We start from the raw sequence: 23,469 nt of genomic DNA on the forward strand, positions 1-23,469 counted from the left end.
CACCATAGGAACTCCTGTTTCAGGCATGGGATTAGTGGGATTTCGGTTTCTAAGCTGTGCCTGTGTTGAGACCATAAATTCTTTAGGTACCACTGTAGCTTTCTCATACGTAGTCTGGCATGTGGGACCAAGATTATGCATGATGCCATGAAGCCCAAGGCCTGCAGTGCTTTTCTTGCTGTTAGTTTGTTCTGCTTTGTTAATGCCAAGAAGTAAAGAGGGAGTTGTTTTTGTTTTTCTGCAGTTAGGAATGCCATTTGTTTTACTGTGTCCAAATCCGCACCCAAGAATGTTCTTGTTTGGGATGGTATCAGTCTTGACTTTTGTAAATTGACTGTGTATCCCAGGGCTTGTAGTAAGCAAATGACTCTCTGTAGATCTGTTGTCAGCTTGCTTTTGTTGTCCGCTTGTAACAGGCAGTCGTCCAGGTATGGATAAATTTGTATTCCCTGTAGCCTGCAGTGAGCGATTACTGATGCCAGGCATTTTGTGAATACTCTGGGCAGTAGATAAGCCAAAGGGCAATGCTGAGAATTGATAATGCTCTGATCCTGCAAGAAATCTGAGGTATCTTCTGCAATTTGGTCGTATGGGGACGTGCAGGTATGCCTCCTTGAGATCTAGAGTTACCAGCCAACACTCCTTGCCCAGCATGGGAAGAAGTTGCTGTAGGGTCAGCATTTTGAATTTTGGGACAATGATGTATGTGTTTAAGACGGACAGGTCGAGAATAGGTCTCCAACTTTTCTCTTTTCTTGGTACTAGGAAGAGTCTGGAGTAGAATCCTTTGCCCTGTTCTGTTATTGGTACTCTTTCCACAGCTCTCATCTTTGTTAATTCTGCTATCTGCTTTAGAGCTTCTGTTTTTTGATGAGGTAGATTTGGCATTCCTCTTTTTACTGGTAAGGTGTGGAAGTGGAACCTGTAGCCTTGGTCTATGGTTTGCAAAATCCACTTGTCTTTTGTGATACAGTGCCAATTTTTCAAAAATAAGGCTAACTTTCCGCCTAAAGGTGCTGCTATTTGCTCCCTGGTAGGCGGTGTCAGAGCCAAGTCACTGTGATTGTCCTGTTGTAGTGGCAGTGGTTGTGTCTGTGCTCGTTATTGCCTTGCCACTGGCGTCCTCTGTAGGCACCTCCTCTGGATTGATTTCTGCCTCTAGAGCGTCTATTCCTGCCTCTTTGAGATTTTGAGGAATCTGGAAAGGACCAATTTTTGGCAGGCCAGTTCCTGCTAAACCTTCGGGGCTGAACCTGTAAGAAATCCTTAACTGTTTGTACAGATTTTGCCTTTTCTTCCATTTTCTTCATTACTTGCTGAGCAGGTGTACCAAATAGACTGGCCTTATCCATAGGAGCATCTAACAGCTTTGCTTTAACATGATCTGGCAAGACCTGTTCTTTCAACCATGCATGCCTTCTTATCACTGTGCCAGTCATGGCTGATCTAAATGAAGCCTCCAGTGCATCATAGCCACATTTTAAAGAATGGTTACTAACCTGTTGGATGTTATTCACCATTTCTAAAACATATTTCTTATCTAAGGAGTCATCAGAGGACAGCTTCTTAGTTAGCTGATCAAGCATAAACTCTTGGTATTGGATCATATGAAACTGACAGTTTAAAGCTCTAGCTGAGAGAGTAGCAGAGGTGTAAACTTTTTCCCCCATCTCTAAGGACCTGGATTCCCTTTCAGAAGGAGTAGGGTTTTTTGCTGAGGTCGAGGCTACTGCCTTAGGCCCCTGGGATATAGTCTCAGGATCTGCAAGTGGGGCCTTGTATAGGTGGTGATGAGTGTCTGGCACCCTGTAAAATCTATCTGGTTTGGCAGGGGCTGGAGGTAATGTATCAGGAGCAGTGCAAACATCATTAAATGCATCATCCACAACAGGCAGTACTGGAGGAATAGCTAAGGGCCTATGTTGTGGTAAGTGTAGGAAAGTCCTAAGCCTTTTTCTTGAATCTGAGAAGTCTTGTCCCTGCCATTGGAATTGTTCTCTCATGGCATGTAAGGTTTCCCCAAAGGAAAATTCCTCTGGCGGAGAGGCAGATGGGATGGATTCTTCAGCATCTGAATCTTCATATGAAGACAAAGGAGCCTCTGGCTGCTCTGTAATGTCTGAGTCATCAGCAGAATCATCAGAGGACACTGGCTTGGGGGGCTCTGCTCTGGATCTCTTTTCTGGTGGCTGAGAGGCCCTGTCTGGGTGAGATTGGGATCCCCTAATTAAGGATATTAAATCCTCTGCCAGAGTAAGCATTTGAGAACTAGAAGTGGGCCTGTGTGAGGGAGGCTTAACAGGCACTGATCTAACAGTTTTGGCTGCTTTAGCCCTGGCAAAGGCCTTAATAGACATGGCTGCAGGAGGCCTAGCAGCACCACGTGCTGGGGTAGAAACATCCAAAGGGATGGTGTCTGATAAATCACTAGGAACCACAGTAGTAGGCAAAATTTCTGAGGCCGATTCAACTAAGGTAGCAGGAGCCTCAGTAGTAGTCATGGATTCGCTAAAGATTGACGGTATTCTCGGTTTCGCTGAAACCGAGACACTCGCTTGCTTAACCGTGGTTTCGGCCGAAACCGGACCGTGAGTGTCGGTCTTTTCTTTGCGTTTTTAACAATTTGGGTAGTCGGAGGATCCGGCGGCATAATGTACGCAAAATCTGAGCGAAAAACTGTTCAGCAAACTCCGACCGGCCTAAGCGTCTCGGTTGAAGGAAGCACAGGCCGAACAGGCTGCTATGTCGTGGTCTGGGCCTAAGCAAGGCAGACAGTAAGAGTGGAAATCTTTATGATGTATTTGTTTCCCACAAGTTAAACAGTTATTGACTTTTTCTGACATCGGCTGAGGCAAGAAAGAGTCCCCAACGGGTACTTAGCTTTTAGAAGTCTTCGTAGTATTCGGTAGTAGTAATCTCTGGATCTGACCGACCGGCACTTGCGAACAGCTTCTGCTTCGGGTGCCACGCGGCAAGAAAGACGGAGGAAAATGGCGTCGGCTGATGCCTTTATACCCGAAGACCAGCAGAGATGACGTCGGGTGGAGTGCGACATCAGCCGAAGCCGGACACAGACTTTGGAATCCGGCCGACCGAAGGGCTGCCTGACGACAGGACAACCCATTTGTTATGACTGCAGATGCTACCTTGAAGGACATCCACTCGAACATCTACATTTATGGTAGGTACAAAACTGTACTATGTTCATCGTGCTATGCTGCTGCAGTCATCACACTTGGGTAGAGTCCAAAAGCTAAGGTTGGGTGGTAGGAGCTAAACTGGGTTAGGTGCAGCTAAGATGCCCTGCAGAAAGTACAGTTTTGTACCTACCATAAATGTAGATGTTCGAGTGCTAATACAGCTGCAGTCATAACAGATGGGTTCTCCTGCCATCAGTCGGGTCCTCGGTCGGCCGAATTCCAAAGTCTAGGTCCGGCGTCAGTTGTCGTTGCTTCTTCCCAGACGTCAGTGCGACGGGTATAAAGGAACCAGCCGACGTCATTTTCTTCAGTTTTTCTTGCCCCAGACTGTCAGGTGCCCCCAGAAGGCAATACATAAATTTGTGTAATAATGCAGTGCAATATAATCAAAATACAGTAGTTGCAAGCAAATACATCATAAAATGAATACCCCAATCAGGTTGCATGAGGATGTGTTAGCCTATAGGCCTGTCCCAAGAGGGGAAGGAGGGAGGGAAACCTGGACTGCAGCTGTATTAGTACTCGAACATCTACATTTATGGTAGGTACAAAACTGTACTATGTTCATCGTGCATATAGCTGCAGTCATAACAGATGGGTAGATTCCCAAAGCTAAGAAAGGGGTGGTAGGCACTAGGTGGAACTAGAAGGAGCCAAAATGCCCTGCAAGACTGCAGTGGCAAAGCCTGCTCTAGATTTGGAGTATAATGGTAGGTTGTAGTGCTTGGAGAAGGTATGCACAGAACTCCAAATGGCTGCTTCCAAAATATCCTTGGTAGGAACTCCTCTGAGGAAGGCTGCAGAGGTGGCTGTGGCCCTGGTGGAATGAGTTCTAATGCCTGTAGGTACAGTTTTGCCATGAAAGGAATAGCAAAAGCGTATGCAGTGGGCTATCCATTTTGAGATTGTCTGTTTGGAAATTGGCTTTCCTTGAGCTCCTACCGCTTAGGCCACAAACAGCTGTTCTGATTTTCTGAAAGGCTTTGTTCTGTCCAAATAATAACTCAGTTGTCTGTGGATGTCCAAGGAATGTAGTAATCCCTCCCCTTTGTTTTGAGGATTAGGATAAAAAGTAGGTAAATGTATGGCCTGATTTTAAAGCTACCCTGGATACCACTTTAGGCATAAAGGACGGGTTGGTTCGTAAGGAAACTCTGTCCTGATGGAAGATGATAAAAGGCTGGACAGCCATGAGAGCCTGTAGTTCTGAAACTCTACGAGCTGAGGTGATAGCCAGAAGGAAGGCTGTTTTCCAGGACAAATATTGCAAATCAGATGAGGCAGCTGGCTCAAAGGGAGGCAAGGTCAGTTTTTCCAGAATGAAATTAAGATCCCAAGCAGGTATTGGTTGTTTCCTTGGAGGCCTTAAATTCCTAGCCCCTCTGAGGAACTGTCTTAAGAGAGGGTGAGAGAATAAAGGTGGATCAGTGTTGTATTCGGCAGAAATGGCTGAGGCATGGATTTTGATGGAGGAGAAAGTTAGTTCACTGCTTAGCAGTTCAGCCAAATATTGTAGTATTTGAGGTAAATTCAGTTTTCCAGGATCCTGGCCCTTTTTCTCATTCCAGACAAAAACGTTTCCATTTTGCGGAGTAAGCTTTTCTAGTTGATGGCCTTCTGGCCTACAAAATGACATCCTGCACCTCCTTGGAGAGTAGGGCCTGTTGTGATGCTAAGGAATCTTCCATGCGGCTAGATTGAGTGTTTTTAGCTGGTTGTGAAGAGTTTTGAAGGTGTGCTGAGTCAGAAGAAGAGGCATTAGAAGCAGGGTCCATGGTGGGGAATGCGTCAGGCTCCTCAGGAGTGGGTACCAGTGTTGCCTTGGCCAGTCTGGAGCAATGAGAATCATCTGCTCTGGTCTTCAATAGTACTTCGGGCAGCAGAGGAAGAGGTGGGAAGGCATAAACTGTCATTGATGTCCAACTGAAAGAGAGAGCGTCCACTCTCCAGGCCTTTGGATGGAAGATCCTTGAGCAGAATTTTGTCAATTGATGATTTTTGTGGGGGGCAAAGAGATCTATGTCTGGCCTTCCCCATTCTTGGATTATTTCTGTAAAAACTTTTGGATGCAATTTCCATTCGTGTGGATCTGTCATATTCCTGCTTAGGTTGTCTGCCAGCGTGTTTTCCTTGCCTGGCAAGTACTGTGCTTGTAGTTCCATTTGTAAGTCCATGGCCATGTTCCAAAGTGACATGGCCAGTCTGCATAGGGGTAAGAATGTGTTCCTCCCTGTTTGTTTATGTACCACATAACTGTGGTGTTGTCCGTTCTTATCAATAGTTGACCTGGTTGTAGAAGGTCCTTGAAAGCTATAATAGCATTTATTACTGCTAGCATTTCTTTTTGATTGATGTGAAGGTGCTTTTCTTTTTGGGACCATTTGCCCTGAATGCACCGATCTGTCATGTGCGCCCCCCAGGTGTAGTCCGAGGCGTCTGTTGTGATGACTTGATTTGCTTGAGGCTTGCTGAATGGAAGACCTGTGTTTGTTTGACATGCTTGAGTCCACCACAGAAATTCCTTTTGCAGACATGGAATTAGTGGTATTATTGTTTCCAAACTGTGGCTGCGTTGAGACCATATCTTTTTCAGGTACCATTGTAGTTTCCTCATATGCAGCTTTGCACATGGGATTAGTAAGATGCAAGATGCCATGATTCCCAGAGCCTGCAGGATTTTCCTTGCAGTCAGCCTGGTGCAATTTGCTAGTGATCTGAAGTATTGAATTAGTTGCCCCTGTTTCTCTGGTGTGAGGTAGGCCATCTGGGTGTTTGTGTCCAAATTGGCACCCAGGAAAATTATCTTCCGAGAGGGTATTAGCCTTGATTTCTTTTTGTTGATTGTGTATCCCAGAGAGTTCAATAACATTATTACATAAGCCAGATGTTTCAGAAGAATTTGCTTGCTGTCCGCTTGGATCAGGCAGTCGTCCAAATAGGGGTATATTTGTATCCCTTGAAGTCTGCAGTAGGCAATTACTGAGGCCAGGCATTTCGTGAATACTCTGGGTGCAGTAGATAAGCCAAAGGGCAATGCAGAGAATTGATAATGGGTTGAACCCGCAAGAAATCTGAGGTACCTTCTGCAATTCTGTCTGATTGGGACCATGCAGGTAATGCCTCCTTGAGGTCCAATGTTACCAGCCAAGACTCCTTGCCCAGCATGGGAAGAAGTTGCTGTAGAGTGAGCATCTTGAATTTTGAATGCAGTAGAAATGTGTTTAGGATGGATAGATCCAAAATAGGTCTCCAATCTTTTCCCTTCCTTGGCACCAGAAATAGCCTGGAATAAAAACCTTGACCTTGTTCATGTGTAGGTACCTCTTGAATAGCTTTCATGTTTATGAGATCTGTAACTTGCCTTTGTGCCTCTGCCCTTTGATTGTGTGGCAGGTTTGGCATGCCTCTCATTTTTGGAAGGGTGTGAAAATGGAATTTGTAGCCTCTGTTTATAATGTCCAGGATCCATTTGTCCTTTGTGACAATATGCCAATTTTTTGAAAATAATGTCAGCTTTCCTCCTAAGGGGGCTGCCATTTGAGACCTGGTTGGCATGCAAAGGGGAAAGTCATTGGGTTTGCTTTCTGAAAGATTGCGAGTTGTCCTCACCACCTCTTTGTGTAGGAGCTTGCCATTGTCTGCCTCTAAACGATCCTTGGGATTGTCCTCTGCCCCTCGGGCGCCTGTATCTGCCTCGGATCTGTCTGTGGCAGGAAAGGACCAGTTTTTAGAAGGCCAATTTCTACTAAAATGTGGGGGTTGAACCTGTAGAAATTCTTTCACAGTTTGCATTGATTTAGCCTTTTTCTCCATTTTCCTTAATACCTCCTCAGCATTAGCACCAAATAGTACATCCTTTTGAAGAGGGTTGTCTAGTAATTTAGCTTTGACATGATCAGGCAAGGCTTGTTCCTTGAGCCAGGCATGCCTACGTATGACTGATCCTGTAACAGCAGCTCTACATGAGGCCTCTAGAGCATCAAAACCACATTGTAAGGTATGCTTACCCACTTGTTCTGCACTATGCATCAAATCCTGCAACTCCTTCAAGTCTGGTTGTTCAGGCTGTGACATTTTACTTTTCAATTGTGATAACAAAAACTGTTGGTATTTTAGCATATGAAACTGACAGTTTAAGGTCCTCATGGATAAGGTAGCCGAGGTATATACCTTTTTTCCCCACCTTTCTAAGGATCTGGAATCTCTCTCGGAAGGCAATGGATTTTTAGCAATGGAGGCCTTAACTCCCTTGGGGCCCTGTGAGATGGTTTCTGGGTCAGCAGCATGGCTTTTGCATAGAAATTGGTGTGAGTCAGGAACCCTGTAGTACCTGTCAGGCTTAACTGGATCTGGAGGTAGAGAGTCCGGGTTAAGGCAGGCCTCCGAGTAATCATCATCTAGGATGTCCAAGACAGGAGGTATAGCCAGAGGCCTGTGCTGAGGTAGCAAGAGAAATTCCCTGAACCTTTTCTTGGAATCTGAATAATCCTGGCCTTCCCAGTGGAAGTGTTCCCTTAAGGTATGCAAAGTTTCCCCAAATGAGTAATCCTCAGGGGGGGATACAGAAGGGATGGACTCCTCTGCATCACAGTCTTCAAAAGGGGAGTAAGAATGTTCCTGATCATCAGAGTGCTCTGAAATAATGGAGCCCTGATCAGAAGAGGGGGAATCTTCCTCCACTCTGGGCCTTTTGTCCGGTGGGGGCTGAGAACCTCTGATAAGAGTAATTAAATCCTCAGCCATTTTAAGCATCTGTTTCTTAGGCATGGGGCCTGGAGATGGGCCCTGTGTAGCTGGTCTCTTAGAGTGCATGGTTGCTTTAGACTTTGTGAAAGCCTTGATGGAGAAAGAAGAGGAAGGTCTGAAGACACCTTGAGTGGAGGTGGACCTGTCCACATTCTGAGTTTCAACGCCAAGAGTGGCTTCGGTATCTGTAGTCGGGATGTGGGCCGAGGAGCCTGCGACCTCGGGCACAGGTGACACCATCAAAGAAGTGTCGTCGGTAGTCAGGGGCTGCGTAGGCGCCTCACTGAGAACCAGACCACGTGTAGTCAGCTTTGGCGTGGTGTCGGTAGAGGCCACGGACCTCGTGTGTCGGTCCTTGTCTTTGCGGTTTTTAGACAAAACCGGAGTCGGAGTATCCGACGACATAGTATAGTTAAATGCTTTCCCAAAATAATGCTGGGCGAACTCCGCCCGACGCTTAATAGTGCGTTTGTTGAATGTAGCACAAAAATGACAGACCGAGACGTCATGGTTTGGGCCTAAACAAGGTATACAGACGGAATGGAAATCCTTATGCAGTATTTGCTTCCCACAAGAAATACAATTATTAACTTTGTCTGACATCGGTCTGAGGCGAGAAAAGTTTCCCCAATGCGGTACTTAGCTTTTAAGAAGACTTCGGTTTCCAAATTTTCGTAATCTCAGGAGCTGGCCGACCGGCACTTGTGAACTGCTTCTGCTTCGGGCATCGCGCGGCAAGAAAGACTGAAGAAAATGGCGTCGGCTGGTTCCTTTATACCCCTGTCGCACTGAAGTCAGGGAAGAAGCGACGACAACCGACGCCGGACCTAGACTTTGGAATTCGGCCGACCAAGGACCCGACTGACCGCAGGAGAACCCATCTGTTATGACTGCAGCTGTATGCATGATGAACATCTGCAGTGGCAAACCCAGCTCTGGTTTTTGAGTACAGAGGAAGGTGGTAATGCTTGGTGAAGGTGTGCACTGAACTCCAGGTAGCTGCCTCCAGAATGTCCTTTGTTGGGACTCCTCGGAGGAAGGCTACTGAGGTTGCTGTAGCCCTGGTAGAGTGAGAACTAATACTAGCAGGCACTGCTTTCCCGTGGTGTGAGTAGCAAAAGCGGATGCAATGTGCTATCCATTTGGAGATGGTCTGTTTTGAAATAGCCTTTCCTTCTGAGCCTGGTGCATAGGATACAAGGAGTTGGTCAGAATTTCTGAAGGCCTTTGTCTTGTCCAAATAGTATTAACTGTCTGTGAATGTCCAAAGAGTGAAGGAGTCTTTCTCCTTTATTCTGTGGGTTTGGATAAAAGGTGGGCAAGTGTATGGTCCGATTGAGAGCCACACTGGATACTACCTTTGGCATGAAGGAAGGGTTGGTGCGTAAAGATACTCTGTCCTGATGGAAAATGATGAAAGGTTCCACTGCCATAAGTGCCTGCAGTTCTGAGACTCTGCGTGCTGAGGTGATAGCCAGCAGCAGGGCTGTCCTCCATGACAAGTAGTGAAGCTCTGCTGAAAAGGCTGGTTCGAAAGGAGGAAGTGTTAACTTTTCCAGAACAAAGTTTAGATCCCAAGTTGGAGTTGGTGGTTTTCTGGGGGGGGTCTTATATTTTTTGCCCCTCTGAGAAACTGCCTTAGCAAAGGATGAGAGAAAATGGGAGGAACCGTATCATACTGAGCTGAAATGGCTGATGCATGGATCTTTATGGATGAGAAAGAAAGACCTTTGTGTAGCATCTCAGTTAGATAATGGAGTATGTGCGGAATATTTGGGATGCCAGGATTTAGGCTTCTGGCCTGGCTCCATACACAAAATCTTTTCCATTTGTCTGAGTAAGTTTTTCTGGTGCTGGGCCTCCTGGCCTCCAAAATGACATTCTGGACATCCTTTGAGAGAAGTGTTGTTTGATAATTTAAAGTATTTTCCATGCAGCTAGATTTAAGGTCCTTAGTTGACTGTGAAGGATCTGAGAGTTTTGTTGGGAATTGAAGTAAGATCCATGGAGGGCTGCGAGTCAAGTTTCGTAGTAGTGGGTACCAGTGTTGACGTGGCCAGTCCGGAGCAATGAGGATCATCTGTGGTCTCTCTGATCTAGCTTTCAGTAATACCTGGGTCAGCAGAGGTGGGAAGGCGTAGACTGACAATGTTGTCCAACTGAATGATAGGGCATCCACTTTCCAGGCCAGGGGATAATAAGTCCTTGTGCAAAATTTTTGTAGCTGGCAATTGTTGGTTGAGGCAAACAGATCTATGTCTGGTGGTCCCCACCTTTGAGTTATCATTGAGAATACTTGTGGGTGTAGTCTCCACTCGTGAGGGTCTGTCAAATTTCTGCTTAATTGTCTGCCAAAATGTTTTCTTTTCCTGGCAGGAATTGTGCTTGCAGTTGCACTTGGTAAGTTAATGCTGTGTTCCACAAGTCCATTGCCTGCATAGTGGGTAGGAGTGCGTTCCTCCTTGTTTGTTTATGTACCACATAACTGTGGTGTTGTCTGTCCTTATTAGAAGTTGTCTGGATGCAAGAGGTCCTTGAAGGCTGTTAGTGGATTTTTTACAGCTAGCATCTCCTTTTGATTGATGTGTAGTTGCCTTTGGTTTGCAGACCATTTGCCCTGTATGCATTGTCCTGCCATGTGTGCACCCCAGGCGTAGTCTGATGAATCTGTTGTCAAGGTTTGATTTGCTGGATGTGAGACAAAAGGAAGGTCCTTGTTTGCTTGGCATGCTTGACCCCACCATAGAAACTCTTTTTGAAGGCAGGGAATGAGAGTTATACTTGCTTCGAGTCTGTGTCTGTGTTGGGACCATACACATTTTAGGTACCATTGTAGTTTTCTCATATGCAGCCTTGCATATGCAATTAGTTGAATGCAGGATGCCATGTACCCCAATGCCTGCAGGAATTTCCTTGCAGTGAGCTGGGTAGAAGTTGCCTTCTTTTTGAAGTACTGAGCCAGTTGTTTTTGCTTGTCTGGCGTGAAGTAAGCCATCTGGGCTGTTGTATTCAAGCTGGCACCCAGGAAAATTATTTCTTGTGAGGGTATTAGTTTTGACTTCTTTTTGTTTACGGTGTACCCTAGGCAACTTAGCAACTTTGTTACAAATGTCAGATGCTATAGTAGGATGTGTCTTTGCTGTCCGCTTGGATCAGGCAGTCGTCCAGATATGGATAAATTTGTATTCCTCGCTGTCTGCAGTATGCAATTACTGATGCTAGGCATTTCGTGAATACTCTGGGCGCAGTAGATAAGCCAAAGGGCAATGCAGAGAATTGATAATGCGTTGTGCTTGCCAAAAATCTGAGGTATCTTCTGCAATCTTGTCTGATAGGGACATGCAGGTATGCCTCTTGGAAGTCCAACGTTACCAGCCAAGACTCCATGCCCAGCATGGGAAAAAGCTGCTGTAGTGTAAGTATTTTGAATTTGGGAATGTCCAGGTACTTGTTTAGAATTGAAAGGTCTAAGATAGGTCTCCAGGCTTTGTCCTTTCTTGGTACTAGAAACAGTCTTGAGTAAAATCCTTGACCTTGCTCTTTTGCAGGTACCTTTTGAATTGCTTTCATGTTCATGAGAGCTGAAATTTGCTTTTGTGCCTCTGCCCATTGGTTTGTTGGCAGATTTGGCATGCCTCTCATCCGTGGTAAAGTGTGAAAATGAAATCTGTAGCCTCGGGTAATAATATCCAGAGCCCATTTGTCCTTTGTTATGATGTGCCAATTTTGTGGGAAAAGAGCCAGTTTTCCTCCTAGAGGTGCTGCCTGGGCAATTTTGCTTGGCAGGCAAAGAGGAAAGTCATTGATTTTGTTTTCTGAAGGGCTGAGATCTGTTGTCTCCCCCTCTTTGAGTTGTTGTTTGCCACTGTCTAGGCCTGAAGGTACCTTGTGCCTGGCCTCTGCCCCTAGGGCGTCTGTACCTGCCCCTTTGGGGTCTGTCTGAAGCAGGAAAGGACCAGTTTTTTGATGGCCAGTTTCTGCTGAAGCGAGGAGGTTGTACCTGTAAAAAATCTTTAATTGTTTGCATTGATTTTGCCTTTTCTTCCATCTTTTTTAAAACTTCCTCTGCTTTGACACCAAATAATGCATCCTTTTGCCGTGGAGCATCCAGTAACTTTGCTTTGACATGTTCTGGTAAGGTCTGCTCTTTTAGCCAAGCATGTCTACGTATTACAGACCCTGTGACTGCTGCTCTACATGAGGCCTCCAAAGAATCAAAACCACACTGCAAGGTATGTTTTCCCACTTGTTCTGCTGCATGCAACAAATCTTGCATCACTTTGAAATCTAGTTGATCTGTTTGAGGGATCATTTTCTGTTTTAACTGAGTAAGCAAGTACTGCTGGTATTTAATCATGTGGAATTGGCAGTTTATTGCCCTCATGGCTAAAGTGGCAGAGGTATACACTTTTTTCCCCCATCTTTCTAATGCTCTGGAATCTCTTTTCGCAGGTAGTGGATTCTTAGCAGTAGAGGCCTTAACCCCTTTGGGACCCTGGGAAATGGTTTCTGGGTCTGCAGCAGGGCTTTTATATAAAAACTTGTAAGAGTCAGGGACTCGATAGTATCTGTCTGGTTTAGGTGGTGCTGGAGGTAAGAAATCTGGATTTAGACTGGATTCAGTGTAGACATCATCCAGAATGTCTAAAACACGAGGAATGGCTAGGGGTCTATGCTGAGGTAGAAGGAGAAACTCACGGAGTCTTTTCTTGGAGTCAGAATAATCTTGTCCTTCCCAGTGGAAATGCTCTCTCATGGTGTGCAGGGTTTCCCCAAAAGAGAAGTCTTCAGGGGGGAAACAGAGGGAATAGACTCCTCAGCATCTGAGTCTTCATAGAGAGGGAAGGGGTAATCCTGTTCCTCAGAGTCTGCTGAGGAAATGGATTCCTGCTCAGAAGGAGGTAAATCTTCCTCCAATTTAGGCCTTTTGTCAGGAGGGGGCTGGGAACCTCTGATCAGGGTAATCAGGTCCTCCGACATTTTGAGCATCTGTTTTTTAGGCATAGGGGCCTGTGTGGGAGTCTGTGGACCCGGTTTCTTGACCTTTGGAAGCTTAGTGTATGACTTAACGGAGAGTCTCGTCGGTTTAAAGACGCCTTCTGAAACCAAAGGCCTGTCCATAGTCTCCGGATCGTCGCCAGGGCTGGCGTCCGCAAGTTGAGGAGGAACTGGCTCCAGTGGACCAGTAGATTCTGACTGAGAGGTAGTCGTATTTTCTAAATCTGCGGTAGTCAGGAGCTGTGTAGGCGCCCCACTGAATACCGAAGATCCGGCAGCAGGCCTAACCGCAACCTCGGTATCTGGTCTAGGTCTAAGGCTGCCGGTCTTTGTCCTTGCGTTTTTTAAACATAGCGGTAATGTAATTGAATTTTCTGCCAAAATAATGTCGGGCGGTATCAGCCCGACACTTAATAGTGCGTTTATTGAACCTAGCGCAAAACCGACAACCAGAAATGTTGTGGTCTGGGCCTAGGCAAGGAATACAATAAGAATGAAAATCCTTATGAGGTATTTGCTTCCCACAAGAAATCCAATTATTAACTTTGTCTGACATCAGTCTGAGGCAAGAAAAGTTTCCCCAACGGGGTACTTAGCTTTATAGAAGACTTCGGCTGAAATTCTGTTCGAAAATTTCAAGAGCTGGCCGACTGGCACTTGCGAACTGCTTCTGCTTCGGGCACTGCGCGGCAAGAAAGACTGAAGAAAATGGCGTCGGCTGTCTCTTTTATACCCCTGCCGCACTGACGTCAGGGAAGAGGCGACGACAACCGATGCCGGGCCAAGGCTTTGGAATTCAGGCAGACTGCGGGACCGCCTGACAGCAGGATAACCCAAGTGTGATGACTGCAGCAGCATAGCACAATGAACATCAGGACGAGCACATATTCCCAATTTCATGAATGCTAAGCTTAGCACAGCAAATACAAGTCATGCTCAACATCACTGCTTACTGTTTGAATATGGATGATTTTTCTCTCAAATGTTTCATGGCATCTGTCATCTAGGCCCCCATTTCTACTCAACAGAAATTAGTATGGCCACAGTCTCTGTTAATGTCCCCCAATTCCACCCAGCAGAAATTGTCTCAGTCTTCTCGGATTTCCTGAAATCTTATATTAACAGTTTCTCACCATTGTTTTCTAACAGTTCAAGCAAAAAAGCAAACAATATGTTTTTTATGGTTTTATACCACACCTCAGCAGGCAACTTTAAGACCTACTCATGTAAAAATACGAGAACATGCAGATCACCATCTTATCTTTTTTCCTGTTTCACTTTGGCTATTTTAAGATATTGCTGTAAGGATGCAATCCTTTCCTGGCACACTATTCCACCACAAATTAATTTAACTTCAAAGACAAATGCTAGCAAACTAAAAGCACTGGAGGAAAAAACAGAAAATTATGATTAAATCTCCACGGTCACCTTTTTATACTTGTGGGGGTATGTGCATCTTTCAATTGTTCCTTGAGAGGCACCACGGTTAACATTTCCCAGTCTCTCTTCCAAATGTATTAGTTCCTATAGGAGTAACAAAAGACTGTATTAGAATGCCACAAACTACATTTACAACTGACAGAAAAGCATGACAACAGCTTTCCAGACTGTAAAGCTAATCTTACACTGAATACACTTAGGATTCATACTCTCCCTCTGACTTGTTAAATTCTGGTAACTTCTCTTCTTTGAATCTACTTATTACTGGGTTACTTCCAACAATCTACTTTTCAACATATTTAAATGTTCGATTTCAAACTGCATTCACTGTCCAGGTTCTATAAAATTAGGACTAGAGAGTTTGCCTTACTTCTTTCCCCTCTCCCTTGATTTAATTTTCCCACAAACATGCAGGCCTTGCTTTAAGAGGTTTTTTTTGATAATATAATGGCTGATGTCACTTTTAACTATTCCCGCAACCAGTCTCCTTCATGCACTCTTGCTACTCAGCCCAAGCACAATGCTGTATCCCTGAAGGTGGAACAGCTGAGTTTGTAAAGAGAGCAGAAGCCAAAGTACTTACTTTCAAACATCTGACCATTTCTTCAGAATCACATATGTACAATGAAAAGCACATTCCAGCAAGTCCCTCCTACTAGCATAGTCTGCCCTACCCTGACAGAAATTTTAAGATCATTTTCTCTAGTCTTCACCAAGGAATAACTACTACTGCACAAGAGGCCCCGGAAACCAAGAGAGAAGTCCAGGTCTCTGGCTGTTCACTTCATGTGTAGTAAAGATGGACACCCTCCTCCAATGTCAGCAGGCCATGTTGGTGCTTGCCTCTGTTCTGCATTAACTACCTGAAAGTCATTTTTAAACCACTAAAGAAGAAAAAAAAAATGCACTGATACGAGTGCCTGACTAGACGGATGTTAATTTCCTGGCAAATGATATAGTCTGCAGTGTTCAAAGAACTGCAAAGTATGCAAGCCACTGTCAACTCATAAGAACTGATCGAGTAAAGTTGCCGAAAGCTAAAGGCAGAACAGACAAAGCTGCTGAATGCTAGTGGTGTTACAACAGAGGGGGGAAAACAAACTGTGGCAGGTCAAAAAGAACTATTTTAGGGGCTTACTTCTCTTGTAATTCTTTAAAAAAGGGAAAGTGCAAATACCATCACCATCTATAGTTATACATAAAATTGACATACTTTCTTAGTTACTACACTTCAAATGGTAACTATCTTAGCCACGAAAGCCCGCTGGAGTAAACTAAGCAGGTTTCTCGACTTGAAACAGTACTATGGAGGCAGTGTTCAGTTTTACTAATATTAACCCAGCTAATCTGTATACTGGATAAGCTTATGGTCACACGCTAAACCACTACCCACTTGTTTTCTCCTTACACTAAAGACTTGGCTTACTCATATCTCATGCATTCCTGAATTGCCCATTTCTTGAGAAACATCATCTACTTCAGCAACTTTTGATCATAATTTTTCCTACCAGCAATAAGTTCCTACCTTTCAGCATAATTAAGTATGCAGTATCTTATTTCTTTTTGAGCTAGTGTTTCATTACTTGAAAACTCTGTCAGAGAAGAAAGTACCTTAGACTGGCATCCAGACCTGATACTTCCTCTGACAAGTCATCTGTTATGCAATTATAAGCTGTACATGCTGCAGAAATTTCAGTTACACAGGTTTAACAAAACTTCAAAGGCTGGAGGAAACACAGCAGTTCACTTCTGTCTGTCCTCCTCAAACTTTTGCTTTACGAAATCCAAAAAACAAGGATCCAGCAGATTTAAATTTTTCCAAAGTCTACAATGCTCTGCTGCCTTCCAAAAGGTGGACATATGCAGATGTCAATTTCACAATCTGAAAGGCTCTCCCCTAAGGTAACTGCGGCTGCTTAGCAGCTCTGACAAACCTCTGAAGTGCACAGTATAATAATTCTTTCCTGCCAAACCTAAACTGGTAGAACCCTTGCCACGTGAAGCAAGAAAAACTGCAACTTGACCTAAAACATCTCTATATGTACTTAACTTTTCTTCTTTAAGGACTGAACATTCTGATAATCAAGCAGCCACAACTGGCAGATAACATACCTAACAATTTAGATTTTCTTGAATAAGATCAGTAGTGCAGTATTTAGCTGGGGCATGTAGGTGCAATCCCTTCACTTTTCTGACCTACTCTACATTCGCATCTTGTTCACTAGTCAAGAATGTGAATCAGAAGTGTCAAGCCAAAGAAATAGAAACCAACAAAAATAAGCACAAACCTCAAAACTTCCTCTGAATGGACCTCTGAATGGTCTTCCTTCAAGTCCAGATGAAATATATCGGATGTGTGGGTAGCCTGCCATGTCTGGCACCTAATTAGAGAAGGAAATCAAGTTATGAATAATTAAAGTTAAATAAAAATTTAGACTCGTTAACACAGATAATAGCAAACATTTGACATTTTCGGTAAAGGCCAAAAATGTCTTAAAATACAGTAAACTGTCACAATCTCCTTGATTCTGTCCAATGTTTTGAGAATTAATGAAAATGAAATGAAAAGATGATAGCCAAAGAATCAAACAAAATAAAACATTTTAAAATGGAAGCATTGAAAAACTAATGAATGCTACATTTTGGTGCTGCAACAGCAGCCTGTAAACATGTTGGTGATGATGAATCAGGCGCGTATGACAACTTCTTAATCTAAAAAACGCTAAACTTTTAATGAAGCTTTCGGGCTCTCAACCCTTCATCAGCATACATAGTTCAAATTACTTCACATTTAAATAGAGGAAACAGTTAAGAACACATGACCAAACCAACCAATAAAATTCAGGAGGACAACATACACACATCTTTATAAAAAATAAAAAAGATTTTTCTTTAAAAAATATACGACAGTTTAAAAACATTTTGCATCGATTTTGACATATTTTTTAAAGAAAAATCTTTTTTATTTTTTATAAAAATGTGTGTATGTTGTCCTCCTGAATTTTATTGGTTGGTTTGGTCATGTGTTCTTAACTGTTTCCTCTATTTAAATGTGAAGTAATTTGAACTATGTATGCTGATGAAGGGTTGAGAGCCCGAACGTTTCTGAGACTATTTTGTGTTTCTTGAAGACTTTTTTGCTCTATCTTGGTGTTTCAACTTCTTAATCTAGGCAGCTGTAATAATTTTTCAGTAAAGGCTGCAGTGCTTCATATGGGGGTTATCACACTTTTGCAGAGAACACATTCAGCAAACATGCGCAAAAGAGGGAAAAGCACATTAAAAAAAATTCTGACAGCAACCCACTTTCTTTTTCCTCACCCTGGTAACCATCTCAGCCAAGATGACCACACTGTTTCCCTCTATAGCTCTTCTCCTTGCCATTTTACTACTCACCACTTTTTTAAGTTTCCTTTTCTGTACTGTCAACACGCCTAATCCCTACCATGTCCTCATAAAAGTACGTTTTCATACTTGGCCCTTTTCTGCACTACACTACAATCATCTGTTAAGTCCTGACTCACAGCTAGAGAGTCAAACATTTAGGTTGAATATCAGAGCCAGGCATCCTGCCTCAATGGCCGGTCGATTTTTGCCTTAACTCAGAAGTCTTCATGTACCTCATTATAGGTGGTGTCTGCCTTTTGCATCTTTTATTCTTTCCCTGTCCCTCACCATTAGAGCACAGCCATGCCTATATTAAGGTCAGTTAGTCTGCCCTACCCAGAGATGCAACCTGTAACAGAGAATATAAGCCCTCTTCCTTAAGGAACATGAACAAGATGAGGGGGGGCAGGATATCAAAGTCAAAGGAAATGTGGTATATGGGCATCTGATCAAGTACATCATGGCTACAGTACAGCACAGGGGAAGAAATCTAGAAGTTGAACTACAAGTACAGTGCAGTTTTTGTAGATGATTTACTGTAATTGTAGATGTTACAATAGATCAATTTTGTAGTACTAAGTCTTGGGATTCCCAACATGCAGAAGCCTGTGGCTGGCTTAGGTACCAAAGCCTTTCACCATCCTCAGGCAGCAGACATCCACATCTGTCCAATAAGGATTTTGGGAGATGAGATATATCAGCCATCGTCATCTTCGAGTCCTTCTTGTCTGAACTCCTAGGGGTCCAAGGGTCCTCAGGTGGAATATTACCTGCCCGACTAGCCCTACTAACAGAGAGAAATTTAGGTTAAAGGAGTAGAGAAGAAAATGGGAGTGCTGCTGATAAGTGAAGACATGGGAACCTACACCAGGGCACAGAAAAAAAATGACAGGGGAAGGAGGGTGGAAAAGGGCACTGCAACACTCATCCACTCGGACATCTACAATTGTAATAAGACACGTATGCAACTACACTATGATCGTCATAGTCAGTGCTGCAGTTCTGAGTCTTGCAAAGATTCCCAAATCTTTTTATGAGGAGGATGGAGAGAGTTTTTGTCCAAGCATGGCAGAGGCAACACTACTCTAGCCCTATAAATGAGCCCAAGACTGTAGCGTTTTGGTAAAGGTGCGTAAATAGGACCAGGTGGCAGTTTCTAATGCACTCTGAGTGGGAATTCCTTTCATACATGTGGCTGTGGCTTTTGCTCTAGTGGAGTGGCCTCTAACTCTGCCAAGCAGCTGCTTATTACACTGAGTAACAAAAGGAGATACAGTTCACAATCCAGTTGGAGATTGCCTGCTTGCTTATTGGTCTTGCTTGATTACTTTCTGCAAAGGCCAGTAAAAGCTGGTCTGACAAGTCTGGAAAATGTGTATTGTGGAGGGAAAAATCTTAGTTGTTGGCGTACATTCAGAAAATGGAGTATTCTTCCCCTATGTTTTGAGAGCACAGGGAGATGGGCAGACTGATACATATATACATCTATGACATCACCTTAGGCACTAAAGAGGGGGTGGTTCTCAAGGTAACTGTTGCTCTACAAAAGACTAGGAATTTACTTCTGGTACACCCCAGTTGTGTCAGGTCTAGAAAAACTTCCCTTTTCAACATCCATTCACTGGTGTCTAGGAGAGTTCTGCTCAGGCAGCCTGCCATAAGACTATCCTAACCTGGTATGTATAAGGCTATGGCATCACAGCTACTCTGCATAGGAGATAGGAATAGGTTCCTCCCGTTTTTGTACCAAATTATTGTGGTTTTATCTGTCAGAATCTTTATGGGTCCAGGAGTTAAAGGCTTTTAATGTCACAATAACTGCAACACTCTTTATGCCGACATGTTGACTCATCTGATACCTGTTCCAAGTACCCTGAAATGTCCTTGGTGAGAACATCAGGCTAGATCAGAGCTGTCTGTTAGGGTCTGCACTGTTTCTAGGAATTTGAAGAGAGCCCCTGCTGACTTCTTCCACCACAGGATTTCCCTTTAAGAACAGGAGGTTGTTTCTAGGGGCTGCTGGTGTTGTGACCAACAGTTCTTTAGGAGCTAACTTTCATATGTATAGTTTTGCTAACGGAATTGTCAGAATGCAAGAAGCCATGTAACCCAGGTTCTTCAGAATTTTTTTTTTAACTTTATTTTTTGTCTGGGTTAGACCCATAAGGCTAGTAGCCTCTTTTCAGGGAAGACCCAATGTGGTACTTACACTATTAGGGGAAATTTGGCCAGGAAAGGAGAAAGATCTTGTCTAGAACAGGAATGCATTTTGTTGGACTAAGTCCATGGCTGCCCCCAAAAAGGTAGTCCTAGTGTTAGGGGAAAGATGCATCTTCTGGACACAGAGAGTTAAGATCTACCTTTTGAAAGCAATCCATTGTGATATACTCAGCTGTCAGAAGTTCGGAAGGTGATGTGGTACTTATTCATACTTGGCTCTTTTCAGCACTACAGTACAATCTTCACTTTTGAGAACACAGGGAGATGGACAGACTGATAAAGAAATCTCTGACATCACCTTAGGCACTAAAGAGGGGTTGGTTCTCAAGGTAACCGATGGATCAGGCAATCATCCAAATAAAAGTAAATTTGGGCTCCTCATGTCCTGGTGTCAGACACTTGGTAAGTACCCTGGGTGCAGTAAATTCAAGTTACAAGGCAAACAACTGGTAGTGCAATGCCCCCTGCCTGGAAACACAGGGATGTACCGTGTTCCTGTAAAATAGGAAGACAAAGAAAGACTTCCTTCAAGTCCAGAGTCACTATGCCCCTGGAAAAATAAGACATAATAGTCTTTGTAGAGACATTTTGAAGTTTGCTACCACTAATATCCAGGATGGGTCTCTGGGTACCTTACTTTCCGTGAACTGAGAATAGGCAGAAGGAGAACCTTATGCCTTCTTCTCCTGGTGGCAGCTTTTTGATGGACCCTTGAAGCAACAGGTAAGGTGGAAGGGGAGGAAAGTACAGCTGTGAAAGTTAAACTTCCAATAACAGTGGATAAACTGACTAACATACAGGTTTGGGTGCAAAGCCCTTCAGAGTTTTCCTGCCAGCAGAAAGAGGGAGGCTGAGAACAAAAAAAAAAAAAAAAAAAAAAAAAAATGCCCACACCCTGTATTAAAAAAACATGGTGATGGAGAGAGTGGCTACTGCAGCAGTGATCATTTAAGATTATGTTAAGAATAACTTACACAAATGTACTAAAGAATAGTTGTGTAAAATCTTACCATAACCATAGATGTCCCTCTCTTCCAAGTTGCAGTATTCTTAGTGTGAGATTCCCCGCCTTAGGCAACCCAAATGTCGGCTCCTATACAAACGCTTAAGCCCGGCTGCTGTAGGTGAGTGGGGCGTCACACGTAGGGCCATAAATCAGGGACCTTAAATGTGACGTCTGTCACACAGACTCCAGAAATTAAATGCTCAGTCGGACAGTCCAGTAGAGAGAGAGTCAAGTGATGTCAGCAAGAGGTGCAAAGTGCCATTTGCTGGCTAGTCTGACTGTAGTCTATGGGGATGCCTCAGAGTGCCCTTTAGAGATAGGTCAATAGGAAAAAAGGGGGCTATAGGTGGGTGGAAATTAATACTGCAACATGGAAGAGAAGGACATCTATGGTTATGGTAAGACTTTAAGCAACTATTCTATGTCCTTCTATACCTATGTTGCAGTATTCTTAGTGTGGCAGAGTGCCACAGCTTAGAGGGAAGGGTGTAGGCAGAGGTAGCCATTCCACAAAGCCCTGCAGGACCGTTCTAGCAAACCCTGCCTGGGCTCTGTACACATGGCCCAATTTTTAGTGTCTGGTGGACCAAGTTGTTGCTTCCAGAATGGAGGCTGTGTCTAGGCCTTTGAGAAAGGCTTGGGAGGTGCCGCTGCCCTGGTAGAATGAGCTCTTGCTCCCTGGGTAGGTTCTTGCCATGGAGGGAGTAGCAGAAGTGGATAGATTTTTCTAATCCTGCAGGAAATGCTTTGTTTGGAAACTGCCTTCCCCAGGGCCCTGGAGTGGAAGGATACAAAGAGATGGTTGGATTTTCTGATGTACTTAGTTTTGTCTAAATAAAACCTTAGTTGTCTCTGCCTATCCAGGGAATGGAGTATCCTCTCACTGTCATTGGTAGGAGAGGGGAAGAAAGTGAGCAGGTGAATGGACTGGTTCAAGGAGAGTTCATTGACTATCTTAGGCATGAAGGAAGGGTTAGTACTTAGGGTCACCCTATCCTTGTGGAAGGTAGTGTAGGGAAAGCAGACCATTAGAGCTTGTAGCTCTGACATCCTTCTAGTAGAAGCAGTACTGTCTTCCATGTGCACATTTGGAGCGTTGCAGCACTAGCTGGTTCGAATGGAAGCAGCGTGAGTTTTTCCAGGATGAAGTTTAGGTCCCAAGGAGGTGGTACGGGTTTTCTTGGTGGTCTGATGTGCAAGACCCCTTTCAGGGATAATTTACCACCTAGCCTGGCTAGCAGAGGAGGATCTAATGGTAGGCAAGCAAAGATTGCTGATAGGTGGACTTTCACTGAAGAGTAAGAAAGGCCAGCCTTGAATTCACACACGTAAGGACTGGGGGGGGGGGGGGGTCTGCTTGACAGGGATCCATGTCCCTGTGGAGACACCAGTTAGAGAATCTTTCCCATTCTGACAAGTAGGATCACCTTGTAATAGGTTTCCTGGCCTCCCTCGGGACTAAAAGCACATCCTCTGAGTAGTTGTATCTGAAAGGATTTAAAAGTTTACCACCCAGGGTGTTGGACCTAACATCTGTTGTTGAAGGTGAATTACGAGTTCCCTTCTGTTGTGAGTAGGTCTACCTTGTGGGGTAACTTGTGGTGACTGCCCTTGGCTAGTGTGAGAAGTGGGGGGAACCAGTGCTGCCTTGGCCAATAGGGGGTCACCAACAAGATTTTTGGTTTGTTCTTCCTGATCTTCAGGATGACTTTTTGAATGAGAGGGAAGGGTGGAAATGCATATAGAAACCGCCACTTCCATGGAGTGCTGAAGGCATCTACCCACCAGTGAAGTGGAGACTGATCCTTGGTGCAGAATTTCTGCAACTGTGTATTCTGGGTGGAGGCAAACAAATCTATCAGAGGCGTGCCCCACCGGTGGACAATGTCTAGAAAAATGTCCCTGTTCAGCATCCACTCATGCTGTAGACAGGATGTTTTGCTGAGAACATCCGCTTGTTGATTGTCCTGGGAAGGGATGTGTGTTGCCTGCAGGGCTAAGTTGTTTCTGGAGGCAAAGTCCAAATTTGTAATGTTATCCGGTAAAGGAGCTAGGCCTTGGCCCCTCCTTGTTTGTTGAGATACCACATGACTGTGGTATTGTTTGTGAAGATTTGAAGGGAGTCTGGTTGCAGGACAGGGAGAAAGGCTTTCAGGGCCAGAAGGACAGCTGTCACTTCCCTCACACATATATGCTTCTTTTGGAGGGTAGGATGCCAGGTCTCCTGTACCATGAAGCCCTTCTGGATAGACCCCCAATCCTAGGTCTGATGCATCTGTATGCATGTGCTGAGTTGCAGTGGAAGTCCTGGGTTTAGTAGTATTTTCTGAATCCACCACCTTAGTTTTGCTTTGAGGAAGGGTAAGAGTGTAATATGACACTCTAGAGGGTGTTGGTGTTGTGACCACACATTCTTCAAGTACCACTGCAGTTTTCGCCATTTTACCCTTCTGGCTCTTGTAAGGCTTTGGA

At 44.3% G+C, this 23,469-nt stretch overlaps 1 protein-coding gene across 1 annotated transcript in view; it reads right to left on the reverse strand.

Moving 5' to 3' along the window:
• The window catches only part of RNF111 (ring finger protein 111), a gene marked incomplete in the record, with an annotated part of 1,207,185 nt that overhangs the window by 214,745 nt on the left and 968,971 nt on the right, over window positions 1-23,469 (reverse strand). The window contains 2 exon segments of the mRNA XM_044078570.1: window positions 14,373-14,468; window positions 16,673-16,765. Of these exon segments, the coding sequence (XP_043934505.1) occupies window positions 14,373-14,468; window positions 16,673-16,765 (189 nt within the window).

Source organism: Protopterus annectens, chromosome 7.part1, assembly GCF_019279795.1.
Source record: "Protopterus annectens isolate FY-2018-M chromosome 7.part1, PAN1.0, whole genome shotgun sequence".
Taxonomy (NCBI): domain Eukaryota; kingdom Metazoa; phylum Chordata; order Ceratodontiformes; family Protopteridae; genus Protopterus; species Protopterus annectens.